The 19,621-nt window shown below is 42.7% G+C and overlaps 1 protein-coding gene across 2 annotated transcripts in view; it reads left to right on the top strand.

Moving 5' to 3' along the window:
* Positions 1 to 282: 282 nt before the first annotated feature.
* Positions 283 to 19,621, top strand: part of MEIOB (meiosis specific with OB-fold) — a 133,784-nt gene continuing 114,445 nt past the window's right edge. Inside the window, exon 1 of one of the 2 annotated variants that reach the window (XM_044304934.1) lies at positions 283 to 1,622. In XM_044304934.1, the coding sequence (XP_044160869.1) occupies positions 478 to 1,622 (1,145 nt within the window). In that variant the 5' untranslated portion in view covers positions 283 to 477. The remainder of the gene's footprint in view (positions 1,623 to 19,621) is intronic. The other variant, XM_044304935.1, reaches the window with a different exon arrangement.

Below are 19,621 nucleotides of genomic sequence, written 5' to 3' on the forward strand. Positions count from 1 at the left end.
CTTCCCCGGTGACTCCTCATCTTCCTCCTCTCAGTTGTAGACTGGGGAACATCCACATTTTCCGCCACAGCTCGTGTAATGTTGCTGGCTCGGATCTGGAGCACTACCCTGAGGAGGAGGAGGATGATGAGGATGATAATGAACTGGAGAGGTGGAGGGTTCAGCTTTCCACTAATAGGAGGGGCTGCCAGACCCAGGATCACTGCCCCTGACACTCCCCCCATACAAGAACATAGCAGAGCTGTGTGTGTCCATGTGCAGAGCTGCCTGTCGTCTCCTGTCAGCAGCAGGAGCTGCGCTCACCTGGCTCTGCTGACAGCCCGGACCCTCCAGTCCTCATCATGTGGCTTCTTTATTGCACTGCCTGCTGTGGGACTTCATAATGTCAGCTGCAGGAGGGGTGCTGCCCAGGATTACTCTGCCCTCACTGGCATAACATTGTGCCATGTGTGCCATCCCTGGTCCCCAGACCCACTCATGGGATGTGGCATCCTAAAGTCTCGAATCGTTTCTGGGCACCTGGGGACACTGAGGGCTCAGCCCAAAGTCTCCCTGCTGCTGACTATGATCTTCTTGTGCACTTTCTTCTTCTATTGCCTGAGTGGCTCTTACTGTGACTCCCAAATGAGCTTCGGATCTTTGGGCACTGCGCAGTTGGCACCTGGGCGGTCTGCCTCTGCGGAGCCTTGGATCAGCAGTGCCGGAGAGCTGCTGCACCCTGGAGATGCCCAGCAGAACACATGGCATTCTGAAGATACCCAGGAGAACATACTGCACTCTGGAGATGCCCAGCAGAACACATGGCATCCTGGAGATACTCCGCAGAACACATGGCACCCTGGAGATACCCCGCAGAACACATGGCACCCTGGAGATACCCTGCAGAACACATGGCACCCTGGAGATGCCCAGCCAAACAGATTGCACCCTAGAGATACCCAGCAGAACACATGGCACCCTGGAGATGCCCAGCAGAACACATGGCACCCTGGAGATACCCCGCAGAACACATGGAACCCTGGAAATGCCCAGCCAAACAGATTGCACCCTAGAGATACCCAGCAGAACACATGGCACCCTGGATATGCCCAGCAGAACACATGGCACCCTGGAGATGCCCAGCAGAACACATGGCACCCTGGAGATGCCCAGCAGAACACAGGGCACCCTGGAGATGCCCAGCAGAACACTCGGCACCCTGGATATGCCCAGCAGAACACATGGCACCCTGGAGATGCCCAGCAGAACACTCGGCACCCTGGAGATGCCCAGCAGAACTATTTGCGCCCTGGTGCGGCACTTTTAGACACTTTTCCTCCAGGCACTGCACAAACTATACCTCGTGCCAAAGCTGGCGCTCACACTGGCACTGTGGCATTGTTTAACTCAGTATTATCTAGCAACAGGACATCAGACCAGAAATTTACCCACAGCCCCAGTGCCACCTTGGCGCACAGTAGCTTTGGAAGTAAAAAGTTTCCCCAAGCCATCATTGTGGGGGTGAAGAAAGGGGGCACCCGCGCCCTGCTGGAATTCCTGAGGATACACCCACAGGTCAGGGCGATGGGGGCTGAACCCCACTTTTTTGACAGGTGCTATGACAAGGGACTGGAGTGGTACAGGTAAGTTATCCAGATGTTTGCATGATCACGGTTCTCCAGCTGTAGCAAAACTACAACTCTCAGCATGCCCTGACTGCTGGGTGCTGTAGTCTGGAATCCCCTAGTGTAAGGGCTCATGCACACGACCGTTGTTGTTTTGCGGTCCGTTTTTCACGGATCCGTTGTTCCGTATTTGATGTTTTTTTTTCTCTGATTTAAGTCCTCTTCCGTTCCGTTATTCCACAAAATATCTCCGTATGGTTTCCGTATGCGATCCGTTTTTTGCGGATTGGAAACAGTAACTTATTAATCACCAAACACATGAGCAATATGGGCTGGGCATAGCATTTCTACAGTATGGATCTGCAAAATACAGATGTGTTCCATGTGCGTTCCGTATTTTCTGCAGACCCATTGACTTGAATGGTGCCTCGGACCGTGATTTGCGGACAATAATAGGACATGCACTACTTTTTTGCGGAATGTAAATACGGAAACAGAATGCACACGGAGTACCTTCCGTTGTTTTTGCAGACCCATTGAAGTGAATGGTTCCGCATACGGTCCGCAAAAAAAAAAAGGAACGGAAGCGGGAAGAAAATACGTTTGTGTGCATGTGCCCTAAAGCTGTTAATTTATGAAGCTGCGGCAATGAATATCAGCAAACGCCACGTAGTAAAGAATCAGTCGCAGGACACATTCCACCAGCTTGAACATGTGCGCCATTTTAATACGGGCAAATAAAGGGCGAGTGCAATGTGTAGCGTCCCGTCACATGGACAGCTTAGCGGAAATAAGGGATTGTGGATATAGTAGCAGATAGACCGACCGCCCCTAACCGCACAGCGCACGCCGTGTAGATGGGGCTCCTGATGCGCTAGTCATAAACAGTAATAATCTGATATTTCTTTACAAGGAAAGGGAAAAAATTTACATTGACAGAAACATCGCCCAAATTAAGTGTCCACATAATAAAGACGAGCAATTTATGCGATATGTGTCATATAGGTCTGAAGCTGATTGTGGCAGGGGCTGGGGATAGAGAGATAGAGAGATGGATATGAGATAGATAGATAGATAGATAGATAGATAGATAGATAGATAGACAGATGGATATGAGAGAGATAGATAGATAGATATGAGATAGATAGATAGATATGAGATAGATAATAGATAGGAGATAGATAGATAGATAGATAGATATGAGATAGATATGAGATACATATTAGATAGATAGATATGAGATAGATATGAGATACATATTAGATAGATAGATATGAGATAGATATGAGATAGATAGATAAGAGATAGATAGACAGATATTAGATAGATAGATAGATAGATAGATAAGAGATAGATAGATAGATATGAGATAGATAGATATGAGATAGATAGATATTAGATAGATAGATAGATATGAGATAGATATTAGATAGATAGATAGATAGATAGGTAGAGAGATAGATAGATAGATAGATATGAGATAGATGATTGATAGATAGATAGATAGATAGGTAGAGAGATAGATAGATAGATAGATATGAGATAGATAGATAGATATGAGATAGATATGAGATACATATTAGATAGATAGATATGAGATAGATATGAGATACATATTAGATAGATAGATATGAGATAGATATGAGATAGATAGATAAGAGATAGATAGAAAGAAATGAGATGATAGATAGATAGATAGATAGATAGATAGATAGATAGACAGATATTAGATAGATAGAAAGCTAGATATGAGATAGATAGATATGAGATAGATAGATATTAGATAGATAGATAAGAGATAGATAGAAAGAAATGAGATGATAGATACATAGATAGATAGATAGATATGAGATAGATATTAGATAGATAGATAGATAGATAGGTAGAGAGATAGATAGATAGATAGATATGAGATAGATGATTGATAGATAGATAGATAGATAGGTAGAGAGATAGATAGATAGATAGATATGAGATAGATAGATAGATAGACAGATATTAGATAGATAGATAGGAGATAGAATGTTGGACCTATAAACAACAGGATGTGATGAGATGGACCTTTCCTTGAAGTCTTTGTAGTGGCAGATCCCTTCTTCTTCTAGGACCGGTCTCTGGTAGAACTTTCTTCGGCAGCTGTTCTGGATTGTATAGTGAATCCTCGGTTTTGAAGCGTTTTCCATGTCTTGTAGTAATTACGGGCGTTTGATCCTCTGTGTTCCTGCCAAGCGTCTTTACAAGCTGAAAAGGGGGAAGTAAAACAGTTTTTGGAGAAATAACAGATACCAGTATAACTGACAGTGAGCGGACGTGTTCACCCTGTGCGTTTCCATGGCCTCCATGTCCTAATCCTCACTATTTCCTACTTTTCAGTTGTCAAAAATGTAATAACAATAAGATGTTTTATGGGATCTCCAGAACGGTCCAGATAGGTGCTCCTGAGTCTCAGGTGCCGGTTAGTAAGAGACACGAGTTCTGTGTAGACAAGGAGTAATGAAACCCCTCTCTGCTTCCACTAAAGGGGCACCAACACCTTAGAAACCTTTATTCTTGTGCAGTTAAATGCACAGTATTGTTATTAGCAGACATTTTAGCTAAAGAGAATATTTGGAATTTTAAAATCATTGCAAATCCCTCAAAAGAAAAAAGGGAAGAGCTGTCGGGGTGTGTGCTCATTTTGGTGTTCGGTGGTGTTGGGTGTACCCTATTCCCACAAATGTAAAATAATATAACTACTATAATACTGCCTCCTATGTACAAGAATATAACTACTATAATACTGCCCCCTATGTACAAGAATATAACTACTATAATACTGCTCCTATGTACAAGAATATAACTACTATAATACTGCCCCTATGTACAAGAATATAACTACTATAATACTGCCCCTATGTACAAGAATATAACTACTATAATACTGCTCCCATGTACAAGAATATAACTACTATAATACTGCTCCTATGTACAAGAATATAACTACTATAATACTGCTCCTATGTACAGGAATATAACTACTATAATACTGCTCCTATGTACAAGACTTTAACTACTATAATACTGCCTCCTATGTACAAGAATATAACTACTATAATACTGCTCCTATGTACAAGAATATAACTGCTATAATACTGCTCCTATGTACAAGAATATAACTGCTATAATACTGCTCCTATGTACAAGAATATAACTACTATAATACTGCCTCCTATGTACAAGAATATAACTACTATAATACTGCCCCTATGTACAAGAATATAACTGCTATAATACTGCTCCTATGTACAAGAATATAACTACTATAATACTGCCCCTATGTACAAGAATATTACTACTATAATACTGCTCCTATGTACAGGGATATAACTACTATAATACTGCCTCTTATGTACAAGAATATAACTACTATAATACTGCCTCCTATGTACAAGAATATAACTACTATAATACTGCTCCTATGTACAAGAATATAACTACTATAATACTGCCTCCTATGTACAAGAATATAACTACTATAATAATGCTCCTATGTACAAGAATATAACTGCTATAATACTGCTCCTATGTACAAGAATATAACTACTATAATACTGCCCCTATGTACAGGAATATAACTACTATAATACTGCTCCTATGTACAAGAATATAACTACTATAATACTGCCTCCTATGTACAAGAATATAACTGCTATAATACTGCTCCTATGTACAAGAATATAACTACTATAATACTGCCCCTATGTACAGGAATATAACTACTATAATACTGCCTCCTATGTACAAGAATATAACTACTATAATACTGCTCCTATATACAAGAATATAACTACTATAATACTGCTCCTATGTACAGGAATATAACTACTATAATACTGCTCCTATGTACAAGGATATAACTACTATAATACTGCCTCCTATGTATAGGAATATAACTACTATAATACTGCCTCCTATGTACAAGAATATAACTACTATAATACTGCCTCCTATGTACAAGAATATAACTACTATGATACTGCCCCTATGTACAAGAATATAACTACTATAATACTGCTCCTATGTACAAGAATATAACTACTATAATACTGCTCCTATGTACAAGAATATAACTACTATAATACTGCCCCTATGTACAAGAATATAACTACTATAATACTGCCTCCTATGTACAAGAATATAACTACTATAATACTGCTCCCATGTACAAGAATATAACTACTATAATACTGCCTCCTATGTACAAGAATATAACTACTATAATACTGCCTCCTATGTACAAGAATATAACTACTATGATACTGCCCCTATGTACAAGAATATAACTACTATAATACTGCTCCTATGTACAAGAATATAACTACTATAATACTGCTCCTATGTACAAGAATATAACTACTATAATACTGCTCCTATGTACAGGAATAGAACTACTATAATACTGCTCCTATGTACAAGAATATAACTACTATAATACTGCTCCTATATACAAGAATATAACTACTATAATACTGCCTCCTATGTACAAGAATATAACTACTATAATACTGCCTCCTATGTACAAGAATATAACTACTATAATACTGCTCCTATGTACAAGGATATAAAAACAGTACAGATGAATTTGGGTCTCATGGACCGGGCCCTAGCATTGTTTTTATGTTACTTGTGATGCCGATTTGGTTGTAACTAGAGACATAAACAATGTTTACACAGTAATGGGAAAGTCTTGAGTTTGGCCCCTTTACCATAAATACCATAAAAGAGGGTCAGTCCCTGAGGAGCATTGCTGACGATTAACCCCTTGTCTGCTGGTTAATAGGGTCAGTCGACAGGAAGGTTTATTTGTATGAATGTTTAGTCCCTAGGTCTGTATGGAGTGGGATGACCTCTGACCTCTGCTCTGGGCAGTTGTTATTTTGGATAGAGTCCTAACAAGGAGGTCATGACCCTTGTAGCTGACAGTCACAGGGTCCTTAAAGGGCAACAGCACAAACCGTAGAGAGGATGTGAGTCCTTGAGTCGTCCTCTTGTGTATCAAGTGGCTATTATTCATGGCCGATCCCAGGAAAGCTGGGTGATAACCATCAGCCGCCATGTCTGCCCTCACAGGGGTCATCCCCTACTTTCCCAGTCCGCTGAGTGGTCAGTCCAGCTACTTGTGCAGTGACTCTTCCCATATCGATGCCATAGCTGCCTGAGGAGTATTTTGGGCCCCCTTTCTCTCTAGGGCCCGACTGTGACTATAACTTCGGCCCCCCCTTTTGACTGGGTGAAGAATTGCACTTGTGTCTCATAAGTGGAACCGACAGAAGGAGCCACTTGAGTTCAAGAGAAACGGACAAGAGGTCAACGCTGAGCAGCTCCAGGGATGCGATCCCGATGTCACCTCCTACCGTTTTGTGTATACAGCCCCTATACAATTTCCCCTCCTACCGTTTTGTGTATACAGCCCCTATACAATTTCCCCTCCTACCGTTTTGTGTATACAGCCCCTATACAATTTCCCCTCCTACCGTTTTGTGTATACAGCTCCCATACAATTTCCTCTTCTACCGTTTTGTGTATACAGCCCCTATACAATTTCCCCTCCTACCGTTTTGTGTATACAGCCCCTATACAATTTCCCCTCCTACCGTTTTGTGTATACAGCTCCCATACAATTTCCTCTTCTACCGTTTTGTGTATACAGCCCCTATACAATTTCCTCTCCTACCGTTTTCTGTATACAGCCCCTATACAATTTCCCCTCCTACCGTTTTGTGTATACAGCTCCCTTACAATTTCCTCTCCTACCGTTTTGTGTATACAGCTCCCATACAATTTCCTCTCCTACCGTTTTGTGTATACAGCTCCTATACAATTTCACCTCCTACCGTTTTGTGTATACAGCCCCTATACAATTTCCTCTCCTACCGTTTTGTGTATACAGCCCCTATACAATTTCCTCTTCTACCGTTTTGTGTATACAGCCCCTATACAATTTCACCTCCTGCCGTTTTGTGTATACAGCTCCTATACAATTTCCTCTCCTACCGTTTTGTGTATACAGCCCCTATACAATTTCACCTTCTACCGTTTTGTGTATACAGCCCCTATACAATTTCACCTTCTACCGTTTTGTGTATACAGCCCCTATACAATTTCCTCTTCTACCGTTTTGTGTATACAGCCCCTATACAATTTCCTCTTCTACCGTTTTGTGTATACAGCCCCTATACAATTTCCTCTCCTACCGTTTTGTGTATACAGCTCCCATACAATTTCCTCTCCTACCGTTTTGTGTATACAGCTCCCATACAATTTCCTCTCCTACCGTTTTGTGTATACAGCCCCTATACAATTTCCTCTTCTACCGTTTTGTGTATACAGCCCTTATACAATTTCCTCTCCTACCGTTTTGTGTATACAGCTCCTATACAATTTCACCTCCTACCGTTTTGTGTATACAGCCCTTATACAATTTCCTCTCCTACCGTTTTGTGTATACAGCTCCTATACAATTTCACCTCCTACCGTTTTGTGTATACAGCTCCCATACAATTTCCTCTCCTACCGTTTTGTGTATACAGCTCCCATACAATTTCCTCTCCTACCGTTTTGTGTATACAGCCCCTATACAATTTCCTCTTCTACCGTTTTGTGTATACAGCCCCTATACAATTTCACCTCCTACCGTTTTGTGTATACAGCTCCTATACAATTTCCTCTCCTACCGTTTTGTGTATACAGCTCCTATGCGATTTCACCTCCTGCCGTTTTGTGTATACAGCTCCTATGCGATTTCACCTCCTGCCGTTTTGTGTATACAGCCCCTATACAATTTCCTCTCCTACCGTTTTGTGTATACAGCCCCTATACAATTTCACCTCCTGCCGTTTTGTGTATACAGCCCCTATACAATTTCCTCTCCTACCGTTTTGTGTATACAGCCCCTATACAATTTCACCTCCTGCCGTTTTGTGTATACAGCCCCTATACAATTTCCTCTCCTACCGTTTTGTGTATACAGCTCCTATGCGATTTCACCTCCTGCCGTTTTGTGTATACAGCTCCTATGTGATTTCACCTCCTGCCGTTTTGTGTATACAGCCCCTATACAATTTCCTCTTCTACTGCTTTGTGTATACAGCCCCTATACAATTTCCTCTTCTACTGCTTTGTGTATACAGCCCCTATACAATTTCCTCTTCTACCGTTTTGTGTATACAGCCCCTATACAATTTCCTCTCCTACCGTTTTGTGTATACAGCTCCTATACAATTTCACTTCCTACCGTTTTCTGTATACAGCCCCTATACAATTTCCTCTCCTACCGTTTTGTGTATACAGCCCCTATACAATTTCCTCTTCTACCGTTTTGTGTATACAGCCCCTATACAATTTCCTCTCCTACCGTTTTGTGTATACAGCTCCTATACAATTTCACTTCCTACCGTTTTCTGTATACAGCCCCTATACAATTTCCTCTCCTACCGTTTTGTGTATACAGCCCCTATACAATTTCCTCTTCTACCGTTTGGTGTATACAGCTCCTATACAATTTCCCCTCCTACCGTTTTGTGTATACAGCCCCTATACAATTTCCTCTCCTACCGTTTTGTGTATACAGCCCCTATACAATTTCCTCTCCTACCGTTTTGTGTATACAGCCCCTATACAATTTCCTCTCCTACCGTTTTGTGTATACAGCCCCTATACAATTTCCTCTCCTACCGTTTTGTGTATACAGCTCCTATACAATTTCCTCTTCTACCGTTTTGTGTATACAGCTCCTATACAATTTCACCTCCTACCGTTTGGTGTATACAGCTCCTATACAATTTCACCTCCTGCCGTTTTGTGTATACAGCTCCCATACAATTTCCTCTCCTACCGTTTTGTGTATACAGCTCCTATACAATTTCCTCTCCTACCGTTTTGTGTATACAGCCCCTATACAATTTCCTCTCCTACCGTTTTGTGTATACAGCTCCTATGCGATTTCACCTCCTACCGTTTTGTGTATACAGCTCCTACATAAGAGCGTCTTTAATGTCTGCCACCGTAGGTCGGCAGAGGAGCCGTATGAGCGAAACGTTGGAGGAATTTTAAAAGATTTCTATGGACGCCGCCGACACATTGTAGCAGAAGCTCAGTGTCACCTTACTGAAAATGGAACCTGTGAAAGGCGAGGAGGGGTCATGTCTCCTCATTCTCTGTCTGGTCTCCATTATCGGGTGTCTGTGATCCCCCTTTAATCCTGAGATAAGCCGCTCCGTGTAGTGTTCCCTATGTCATCAAGTACCACTGAAAGTGTGAAACGGGGGGGGTCTGGGACTCTGATGTTCTTACTGTCAAACTGTCTAGGAATGGTATTAGTCTCCATTGTGGCCCCCGCCTCGCTCGATATCTGCTCCCAGGCCTGTCTCAGGGCTTCAGAGTTAGTGGCAGCTCAGAGAATCCCCCCGGACCCCCGGTGACATTATGTTTAGGGTGGTTTGACATGAGCTGAAATCCGATCCATAAAGTTTAATAGGAGTTTACATGTCAGATAATCCGCCGGGAATACGGACGTGCGGAATGCGCAATTCACCGCAAACCGGATATTTCACACTTCAAGAATTTCATCCTCTTTATTAGGCTTCATTCAGACGACCGTAGTTCTGGGTTCCCATCCGTTCAGCAATTTTGCGGAACGGGTGCGGTCCCATTCATTTCAATAGGGCCGCAAAAGATGCAGTACACTGCGTGCTGTCCGCATCCGTAGTTCCGTTCCGCGGCCCAGCAAATAAAAATTGAGAGCATGTCCTAGTCTTGTCCGCAATCGCTGACCAAAATAGGCGTCTTCTATATAGCGCCGGGCCTGTGCGCCGGTATCCGGGTTTTGCGGATCTGCAATTCGCCGACCGGAAAACACAGCGCGGTAGTGTGAATGTAGCCTAAGTTGGAACGGAACGGCCCGCCTACTATAGAAATGCCTATTCTAGTCCGCAAAACGGATATCTGCATTTTTTGCGTCTCGGGTGCGACCCCATTCACTTCAATTGGGCGGCAAAACAACGGTCGTGTGCATGAGGCCTTAATCTATGTGTATCTGTCTCCAGGAAAGCTGGGTGACCAGCAATAGGACTGGCAATACAGCCCCTGCAGAGGCAGTCACCCAGCTTTCCTATAGTCCTGAATGGCAGAGCGGTCTTGTCATGCCGCTGTACTCATAGCATGCAGGCCGGGGCAGGTTTGCTGTTCACTACCATAGGAAAGCTGGGTGAAAACCATACTGTCGCTGTTACGTCTCTCTCTTATGAGCCATCTTTCCCAGTTTCCTGAATGGCAGATGTGAAGTGATACATCCCTTGCTCTTATATCATGCTCGTCACAGCAGGTTTGCTCTTCAGGGCTATAGGAAAGCTGGGTGAAGACCATACTGTCGTTATTACATCGCTCTCAGGGCTGGTCACCCATCTTTCCCAGAATCCTGAATGGCAATATGTCTTGTTATGCAGGAATATATCACTTGCCCTTGTAGAGCTGTAGGACGGGGCGGATTTGTCGTTCAGGACTATAGGAAAGCTGGGTGAAAACCATACTGTCGCTGTTACGTCTCCCTCAGGGGTTATGACCCATCTTTCCCAGTTTCCTGAATGGCAGATGTGAAGTGATACATCCCTTGTTCTTATATCATGTGCATCAGAGCATATTTACTATTAAGGAAAGCTGGATGAAGACCATATTTGTTATTTCCCATCTTTCCCAGGTTCCTGAATGGCAAGTCTGCCTTATTGTGCCATAATACATCTGCTGTCAGGGCAGACGTGCCATTCTGGACTATAGAAAAGCTGGGTGAAAACCATACTGTCGCTGTTACGTCTCCCTCAGGGGTTATGACCCATCTTTCCCAGTTTCCTGAATGGCAGATGTGAAGTGATACATCCCTTGCTCTTATATCATGTGCATCAGAGCATATTTACTATTAAGGAAAGCTGGATGAAGACCATATTTGTTATTTCCCATCTTTCCCAGGTTCCTGAATGGCAAGTCTGCCTTATTGTGCCATAATACATCTGCTGTCAGGGCAGACGTGCCATTCTGGACTATAGAAAAGCTGGGTGAAATCCACAATGTTACCATGTTATCCATCTTTCCCACATTCCGGAATGGCAAGTCTGCCTTGCTGTACATCACTAGGTGTAGGGCAGGAAAGATTTGCCTTTCAGTACTATGGGAAAGCTGAGTGAAAATATATAAAGTCTCTATGAGGCGGTATTCACACTTCAAGACCACAAAAAAGCCATTAAAAAATGTGACACGCAGCAAGTTCATGTGTGTATGAGCCCCAATAGCTTCCACTGGGGTCCTTACCCATCTTTCCCAGATTCCTGTAAGGCAGATCCGCCCAATTATTCAGTAAGCCATCTGGAAATCTGTCTGGATCGTGCGTTGCCCCACAGCTGAGAGGTTGTTACAATGTATCAGTGTATCAGCTTGGATTCTTGGACAGAGGATTACCTGAACTGATACATTGTAACAAAGCCATGGGATGCGTCAGAAGAACTAGGCCAGGCCTGTGAATTCTCACTCACAGCAAGCAGAGGAATTGGAACACAAACTAGAATAGAGCGGTGGCCTCGTCCCTCCGGGCCACGAGGATGGGGGGGGGGGGGGGGGGGGGGCTGACGTGTCTTGTGTTGTGATTAATTACAGTTGTCAGTGATCTCCTGTCAGTCAACCCTGCACCTGCCAATAACGCCTCATAGTGCGCAGTGAATAGCTGTCAGCCCCCCTGCGCCCTGTCAATAACTCTGCTACCATTACTGGGAGACATGACCATAGAGCAATCCTGCCAGAGATAATGTGGTTGACATAAATTCTTACATCCATCTATCTCAGGGGTCAGCAACCTCCAGTACTCCAGCTGTTGTGAAACTACAACTCCCAGCATGCTCCATTCACTTCTGTGGGAGTTCCATTAACAGCCAAGCAATTGTGCATGTTGGAAGTTGTAGTTTCACCACAGCTGGGGTTTATCTATCTATCTATCCTCATATCTACTGGCAGCGGTAGAGCAGTTGCAACGCGCGGCCTCCCCGTAGGGCCCTCTATAACGCCACCCAGGTGTAGGAATGCCGAGTGGTGTAGTGCGGCCTAAAGGCCTAAAATGTCTCTTTATGTGTGTCACGGTGCTCCTACCTGGATATGGCTGGACCCCAGGCTTTGGCTCCGAAGCAAAAAAAAGGGGGAATAATTGAGGGATAAAAAAATAACTGGAGTCCAGACCTTGAGAAGGAGTTCAATGGCAGCTTTACTTTGTATAAACGTTCTCCAAAACTGTTTTGTCACGGATGGTGTAACAGAAAACAAGAAGTTACAAATAAGGATCCGACTGGCTTGATACGAAACTAAGGAACAAAAGGGTGACCCCTATTTAAGCCCTGAAACTCTCCCTGTCTTCTCAGCCCTTGCAAAGATCTCTATGATAGAAAATTGCATGCCCTCGTGCCTCGACTGTATGACGCCTGAACACCCTATAATAGTGAGGGGAAACGACCACCGGCTCCCTACACTTAATACGGAGGGAGTCAGGGTCACCTAGGATCAAGCAAACAGGAAAACACAAATAAATAAACAGACTTATCTGTAGAAGCATCAGTTGTAGCATCCAGCATGTAAACACGCCAGGAAGTTGTATAAACCGCAAAGTGATGCAGTATGGGAGGGTATTTAAAGGGATGCAATCAGTGCAACTAGATGACAGCTGAGAGAGGCTAACGAGATGACAAAACGAAAGCAAATCAAAAGAACCTCAAGCAGGAGGTTCTGAAGAACGTCTGTCAGAGCTTCTCAGATGTCTGGCGGTGACATGTTTACAGGCTTTGCCTTAGTTCCAGCAGGCTTTAGCATGAAACTGGCAGGCAAACTTCACTCTGCTATATCTGTTTCTCTCTGACTCTACTGTACTGACAGGCTGGCTGTATAACTCAGCTTCATCTGTATGCTGCACTTCACTTTGTAGTCTGACTCTAGGTTATGCCAGGGAACTTTCCTCCTGGCTCCTGAGACTTTAAGCTTTGGCCTCCAGAGCTTAAGGTGCTCTGGCTGGCGTGGGCACGTCCAGCAGAGACATGCTCCTGCACACCCTTCCCCTAGCAGGGGGTAAGCTAGACTAACTAGAACTTCTGCCCCACCCTTCCTGGCCGTTTCAGTCTATTTGGGGTCCGTCAGAGTCCTCTGTGTCATGGCTGCTTCCCCTTTTCCTATCGTCTCATCTTCCTGTCTCTTTAAATCATGGCTCACATAGGGCAGTGGCCCCCCGCAGCCCCCGGGCAGGGTCTTACTGAGGGTTTAAGTGGATGGGCAGAGGGGATCCGCATCCTGTTTTGTTAGCACCAGGGATGAGTATAAATGATACCATATGGGCAGTGGGAGCGCTGGAGCAGCACTGCTACATCCCAGTCAGATTTCATGGCTTCCCATCTGTTTTCGGCTTCTCAGTAATTGTGCGGTGACGGTTGGGAGGCTTTGACATTGGACATATCACTTCTTGTTTGGAAATATGACCAGTCAGGCGTGAGGGGTAACTGGGCACAAAGGCGGCACTGGGAAATAGCACCATACCGCTTACAACTTCTGCGCTAATTAGAAACCGCCGCCGCGTTCCCTACATCCTGCCAGGCTTCCCAAATGTGCCGATGTGATACAATCTGCCAGGGGGCGACCTATCCGGTGACCTAACAAACCCAGCACACACTAAACCTATTATATCATGGCTGATGTAGCAGAGCCGAGCTGGTTAGTTCTAAGAGGCTGCGACGTTTGCCTTGTGAAGACGTCTGTAGCGATCAGGGACTTTATATATGGAACGTTGCGACACTTGCGCTGCATTTCTCCATTATTCTATACAGATGTAGCAGAGCTGGACAAGTTAACTTGTTGTGGCTGGATTTTTTTTGTGCAAGACATCTATATGGAATAGTGACTTGACATATGTCATAGTTGTATAAGATTTAGCAGAGCTAAACTGGTTAACTCTTTATTGATGAATATTTCACCCCTGCTATAACTGTAAAACTTTTACATTTTGGAAGCTCAGCTCTCCCACATATAACAAACCCAACTCTACTACATATGATTATCCTACATTGAAAGAACTCGGTTTTCTACATGTGACAAATGTCGCCCTGCTAATCTGAAAATAAAGGTTTGTCATATTTGTGGGCCTATGCTTTGTTACATCTCTGCTACACCTGACACACTGAGCACTGCTACACCTGAAAAACTGAATTCTGCTACATTTGACAAAGTCAGCACTGCTATATCTCAGCTCACCTACACTTCATTTGATGCATTCAGCTGTCAAACTCATTTAACAAACACAACCATCATACATCTCAGCTTTCTTACATCTGACAAACCCAGCTCTACTGCATATCAATCTCCTACATTGGAAGAACTCATTTTACTATGGGTGACAATAAAACTCTGAAATAAAACTCCAGCATTGTCCCATTTGAGGGCATGTGCCTTGTTGCATCTCTGCTACACCTGACAAACCAAGCACTGCTACATGTGTAGAACTCAGCACTATGTGTAAAGAACTGAATTCCACTACATTTGACTAACTCAGCCCTGCTACATCTCCACTACATCTCAGCTCTCCTACATTACATTTGACGAGCTCATTTGACAAAGTCCACTCTACTACATCTCTGCACCACATGTAAAGATCCAAATGCCACTACATTTGACAAACCCATCACTGCTACATCCCTGCTACATTTCATCTCTCCTACATCTAACAAAACACAGCTCTACTGCTTATCATTCTCCTACATTGAAACAGCTCGGTGTACTACAGGTGACACATTCAGCACTGCTAGTCTGAAAACAAACCTCCAACGCTGTAACATTTGAAGGCTTGTGGTTTGTTACATCTCTACTACACCTGACACACCGAGCACTGCTACATGTGAAAAACTTAGCCCTACATGTGAACAAAACGAATTCCATAACATATGACAAACTCAGCTCTGCTACCTGTGTAAATTTAAAGGGAGATTCCTGTTTGCGGTGAGGTTATTCAGCGGTTTTCCTGCTCGCCTGTGCTTTCCGGATCATACTTATTTTTTTGCGCAGACATTTGGGGACATTGATGGAAGGCGCGGGAGCATTTAAAGGGCAATACTCATTTAAAAAAAATTAAAAAATCCCTCCAGTGTATGGAAGGTTTTCAGACTCTTATGTCAAGCTGTTTCTTCCTCATATCTGTGTCTGGGAAAGCTGGGTGACAATTTGTATGGCCAGTATGAGGGGTTGTCACCCAGCTTTTCCTGAATGAGATATCCAGTCAAATTTGGCAGTTTTCTCTACTGTATAATGTAGCATATTTGGCCTTTAGGATTTGGGGAAAGCTGGGTGGCTGGGCCACTAGGGGCGTTATTACAGCTCCCATAGGAAGGCCACTCAGCTTTTCTAGTGTCCTGAATGGCAAAATGGACCAAATTTAGCAGCATGACGGCCAATGCCTTCTGCATGACAGCTCCATGGGGATGGTCACCCAGCTTTCCCAGACTCCTAGATCTTCTGAATAAGCTGCAGTACTCTAGGAAAGCTGGGTGACAATCAGTGTTTGTCACCCAGCTTTTCCAATGTCCCGAATGAGATATCTGGCCAGGTATCCAGCAAAATAGAGTAATGGATGTGTCACTTCATAATTTAGCAGATTTGTCTTTCAGGAGTCTGGGAAAGCTGGGTGGCAGAGCCTCTAGGGACATTATTACAGCTGTTTAGCAGATTAATGAGCATGGGGAAGTTGGGTGACAGCCAATAGGGTCATTGCTACACCACCCATAGGGACGTCACCCAGCTTTTCTGGAGTACTGCATGACAAATCTAGTATTCTGGGAAAGCTGGGTGACTCCCAATAGGGTCAGTATTACACCTCCCGTACAGATTGTCACCCAGCTTTCCCATCTTGTCATTCAATACTCCAGAAAAGCTGGGTGACGTCCCTATGGGTGGTGTAGCAATGAGCCCAGCTTTCCCAGCCTCCTGAATGCATATATTGATACCTCCACTGCCCAGATCTCACTGGATGCCTCGGCAGATATGTCCTTCAGGACCCTAGAGAAGCTGGGTGACGATGGCGGCTTTATTGGTTATCACCCAGCTTTCCTATAGCAAAGCTATTTAGCAGTTTGGGAAAGTTGGGTGACCCTTTTATGTGGAGGGTATCATGCAGTCATCACCCAGCTTTCCCAGACGGGGAGAACTGAACTTAATCTAGTTATATTGGAGACCCCATCCAAAGTGAATGGATATGATCCTGATGACTATAGAGTGAGCTTAAATACTCTGTGCAGCTGTTGAAACATAATATTGGGATAATTTACGGGGCCAGTTCAGATATTATTAGATATAGGGCGCCGTTATCTTACTGCCAGGAGCCGTATTGGAGCAGGACATGTTCTTGCTGCCGGCGCCTCTTCGAGGTACGCATTCTGTAATCCGGAAAATAGATCAGGAAGGAGAGAAGATCCCGAAATTACAGGAACGATGAATTATTGAGAACGTCTGCGCACTGAGCAATGAATATCGTAGCTCTTAAAGGGACGGTAAACCTAAAACGTCCCTGCTGTGCCGCTGAATGTAAGCTATTGTCCTGGGGGTTGTGTACTTCGGCGAGGATTGGGCTGCTGGTTGGGCTCGTTGTCACCTCAGGTTGAGGTTAGAGTAACCCTTTAAAGATGCAAGACGTTTTTGATGGGACGTTTAACCCAGGACGGAACTTCAAAGCGTCCAGTGTTCTCCCCCTCGGCACGGCCGGGATTCTGTCTGCTCTGATATTGAGGCATATGGGTTTGATTTGTCGCGCCTCGCAGCATTCAACATAAATGGCGCTGAAAGATGTCTTGTAAGAAATCAAAGACAAAGGCGAGACCGCAAAGAACCCGAGCTCAAATGTATTCAGTATTGTTACAACGTATCCTGTATTGTTAGTGTCTTCAGTATTGTTACAACATCTTCAGTATTGCTACAACATCTTCAGTATTGTTACAACGTCTTCAGTATTGTTACAGTGTCTTCAGTATTGTTACAGTATCTTCAGTATTGTTACAACATCTTCAGTATTGTTACATCTTCAGTATTGTTACAACGTCTTCAGTATTGTTACATCTTCAGTATTGTTACATCTTCAGTATTGTTACAACGTCTTCAGTATTGTTACAGTGTCTTCAGTATTGTTGCAACGTCTTCAGTATTGTTACATCTTCAGTATTGTTACATCTTCAGTATTGTTACAAAGTCTTCACTATTGTTGCAACGTCTTCAGTATTGTTACATCTTCAGTATTGTTACATCTTCAGTATTGTTACAACGTCTTCAGTATTGTTACAGTGTCTTCAGTATTGTTACATCTTCAGTATTGTTACATCTTCAGTATTGTTACATCTTCAGTATTGTTACAACGTCTTCAGTATTGTTACAGTGTCTTCAGTATTGTTACATCTTCAGTATTGTTACATCTTCAGTATTGTTACATCTTCAGTATTGTTACAACATCTTCAGTATTGTTACATCTTCAGTATTGTTACATCTTCAGTATTGTTACAACGTCTTCAGTATTGTTACAGTGTCTTCAGTATTGTTACATCTTCAGTATTGTTACAAAGTCTTCAGTATTGTTGCAGTGTCTTCAGTATTGTTACAACATCTTCAGTATTGTTACATCTTCAGTATTGTTACATCTTCAGTATTGTTACAACGTCTTCAGTATTGTTACAACATCTTCAGTATTGTTACAACGTCTTCAGTATTGTTACAACGTCTTCAGTATTGTTACAACGTCTTCAGTATTGTTACAGTGTCTTCAGTATTGTTACAACATCTTCAGTATTGTTACAACGTCTTCAGTATTGTTACAACGTCTTCAGTATTGTTACAGTGTCTTCAGTATTGTTACAACATCTTCAGTATTGTTACAACGTCTTCAGTATTGTTACAGTGTCTTCAGTATTGTTACAGTATCTTCAGTATTGTTACAACATCTTCAGTATTGTTACAACGTCTTCAGTATTGTTACATCTTCAGTATTGTTACAACGTCTTCAGTATTGTTACATCTTCAGTATTGTTACAAAGTCTTCAGTATTGTTGCAGTGTCTTCAGTATTGTTACAACATCTTCAGTATTGTTACATCTTCAGTATTGTTACATCTTCAGTATTGTTACAACGTCTTCAGTATTGTTACAACATCTTCAGTATTGTTACAACGTCTTCAGTATTGTTACAACGTCTTCAGTATTGTTACATCTTCAGTATTGTTACATCTTCAGTATTGTTACAACGTCTTCAGTATTGTTACAACGTCTTCAGTATTGTTACAACGTCTTCAGTATTGTTACATCTTCAGTATTGTTACAACATCTTCAGTATTGTTACATCTTCAGTATTGTTACAACGTCTTCAGTATTGTTACATCTTCAGTATTGTTACAACGTCTTCAGTATTGTTACATCTTCAGTATTGTTACAACGTCTTCAGTATTTTTACAGTGTCTTCAGTATTGTTGCAACATCTTCAGTATTGTTACAACGTCTTCAGTATTGTTACATCTTCAGTATTGTTACAACGTCTTCAGTATTGTTACATCTTCAGTATTGTTACAACATCTTCAGTATTTTTACAGTGTCTTCAGTATTGTTACAACGTCTTCAGTATTGTTACATCTTCAGTATTGTTACAACGTCTTCAGTATTTTTACAGTGTCTTCAGTATTGTTGCAACATCTTCAGTATTGTTACAACGTCTTCAGTATTGTTACATCTTCAGTATTGTTACAACGTCTTCAGTATTTTTACAGTGTCTTCAGTATTGTTACAGTATCTTCAGTATTGTTTTTTTTTTTTAATTCTTTTTATTTATCATTGTCTTCTTTTCATTAAAACATGACATACATGGGAATCAGCCATTACAAGAATACATATATATGCCGTAATAAATTACAAAAGAGTATCATAACAATACAAATATACACCATTATA

The sequence above is a fragment of the Bufo gargarizans genome, chromosome 8, assembly GCF_014858855.1.
Source record: "Bufo gargarizans isolate SCDJY-AF-19 chromosome 8, ASM1485885v1, whole genome shotgun sequence".
NCBI classification, from domain to species: Eukaryota; Metazoa; Chordata; class Amphibia; order Anura; family Bufonidae; genus Bufo; species Bufo gargarizans.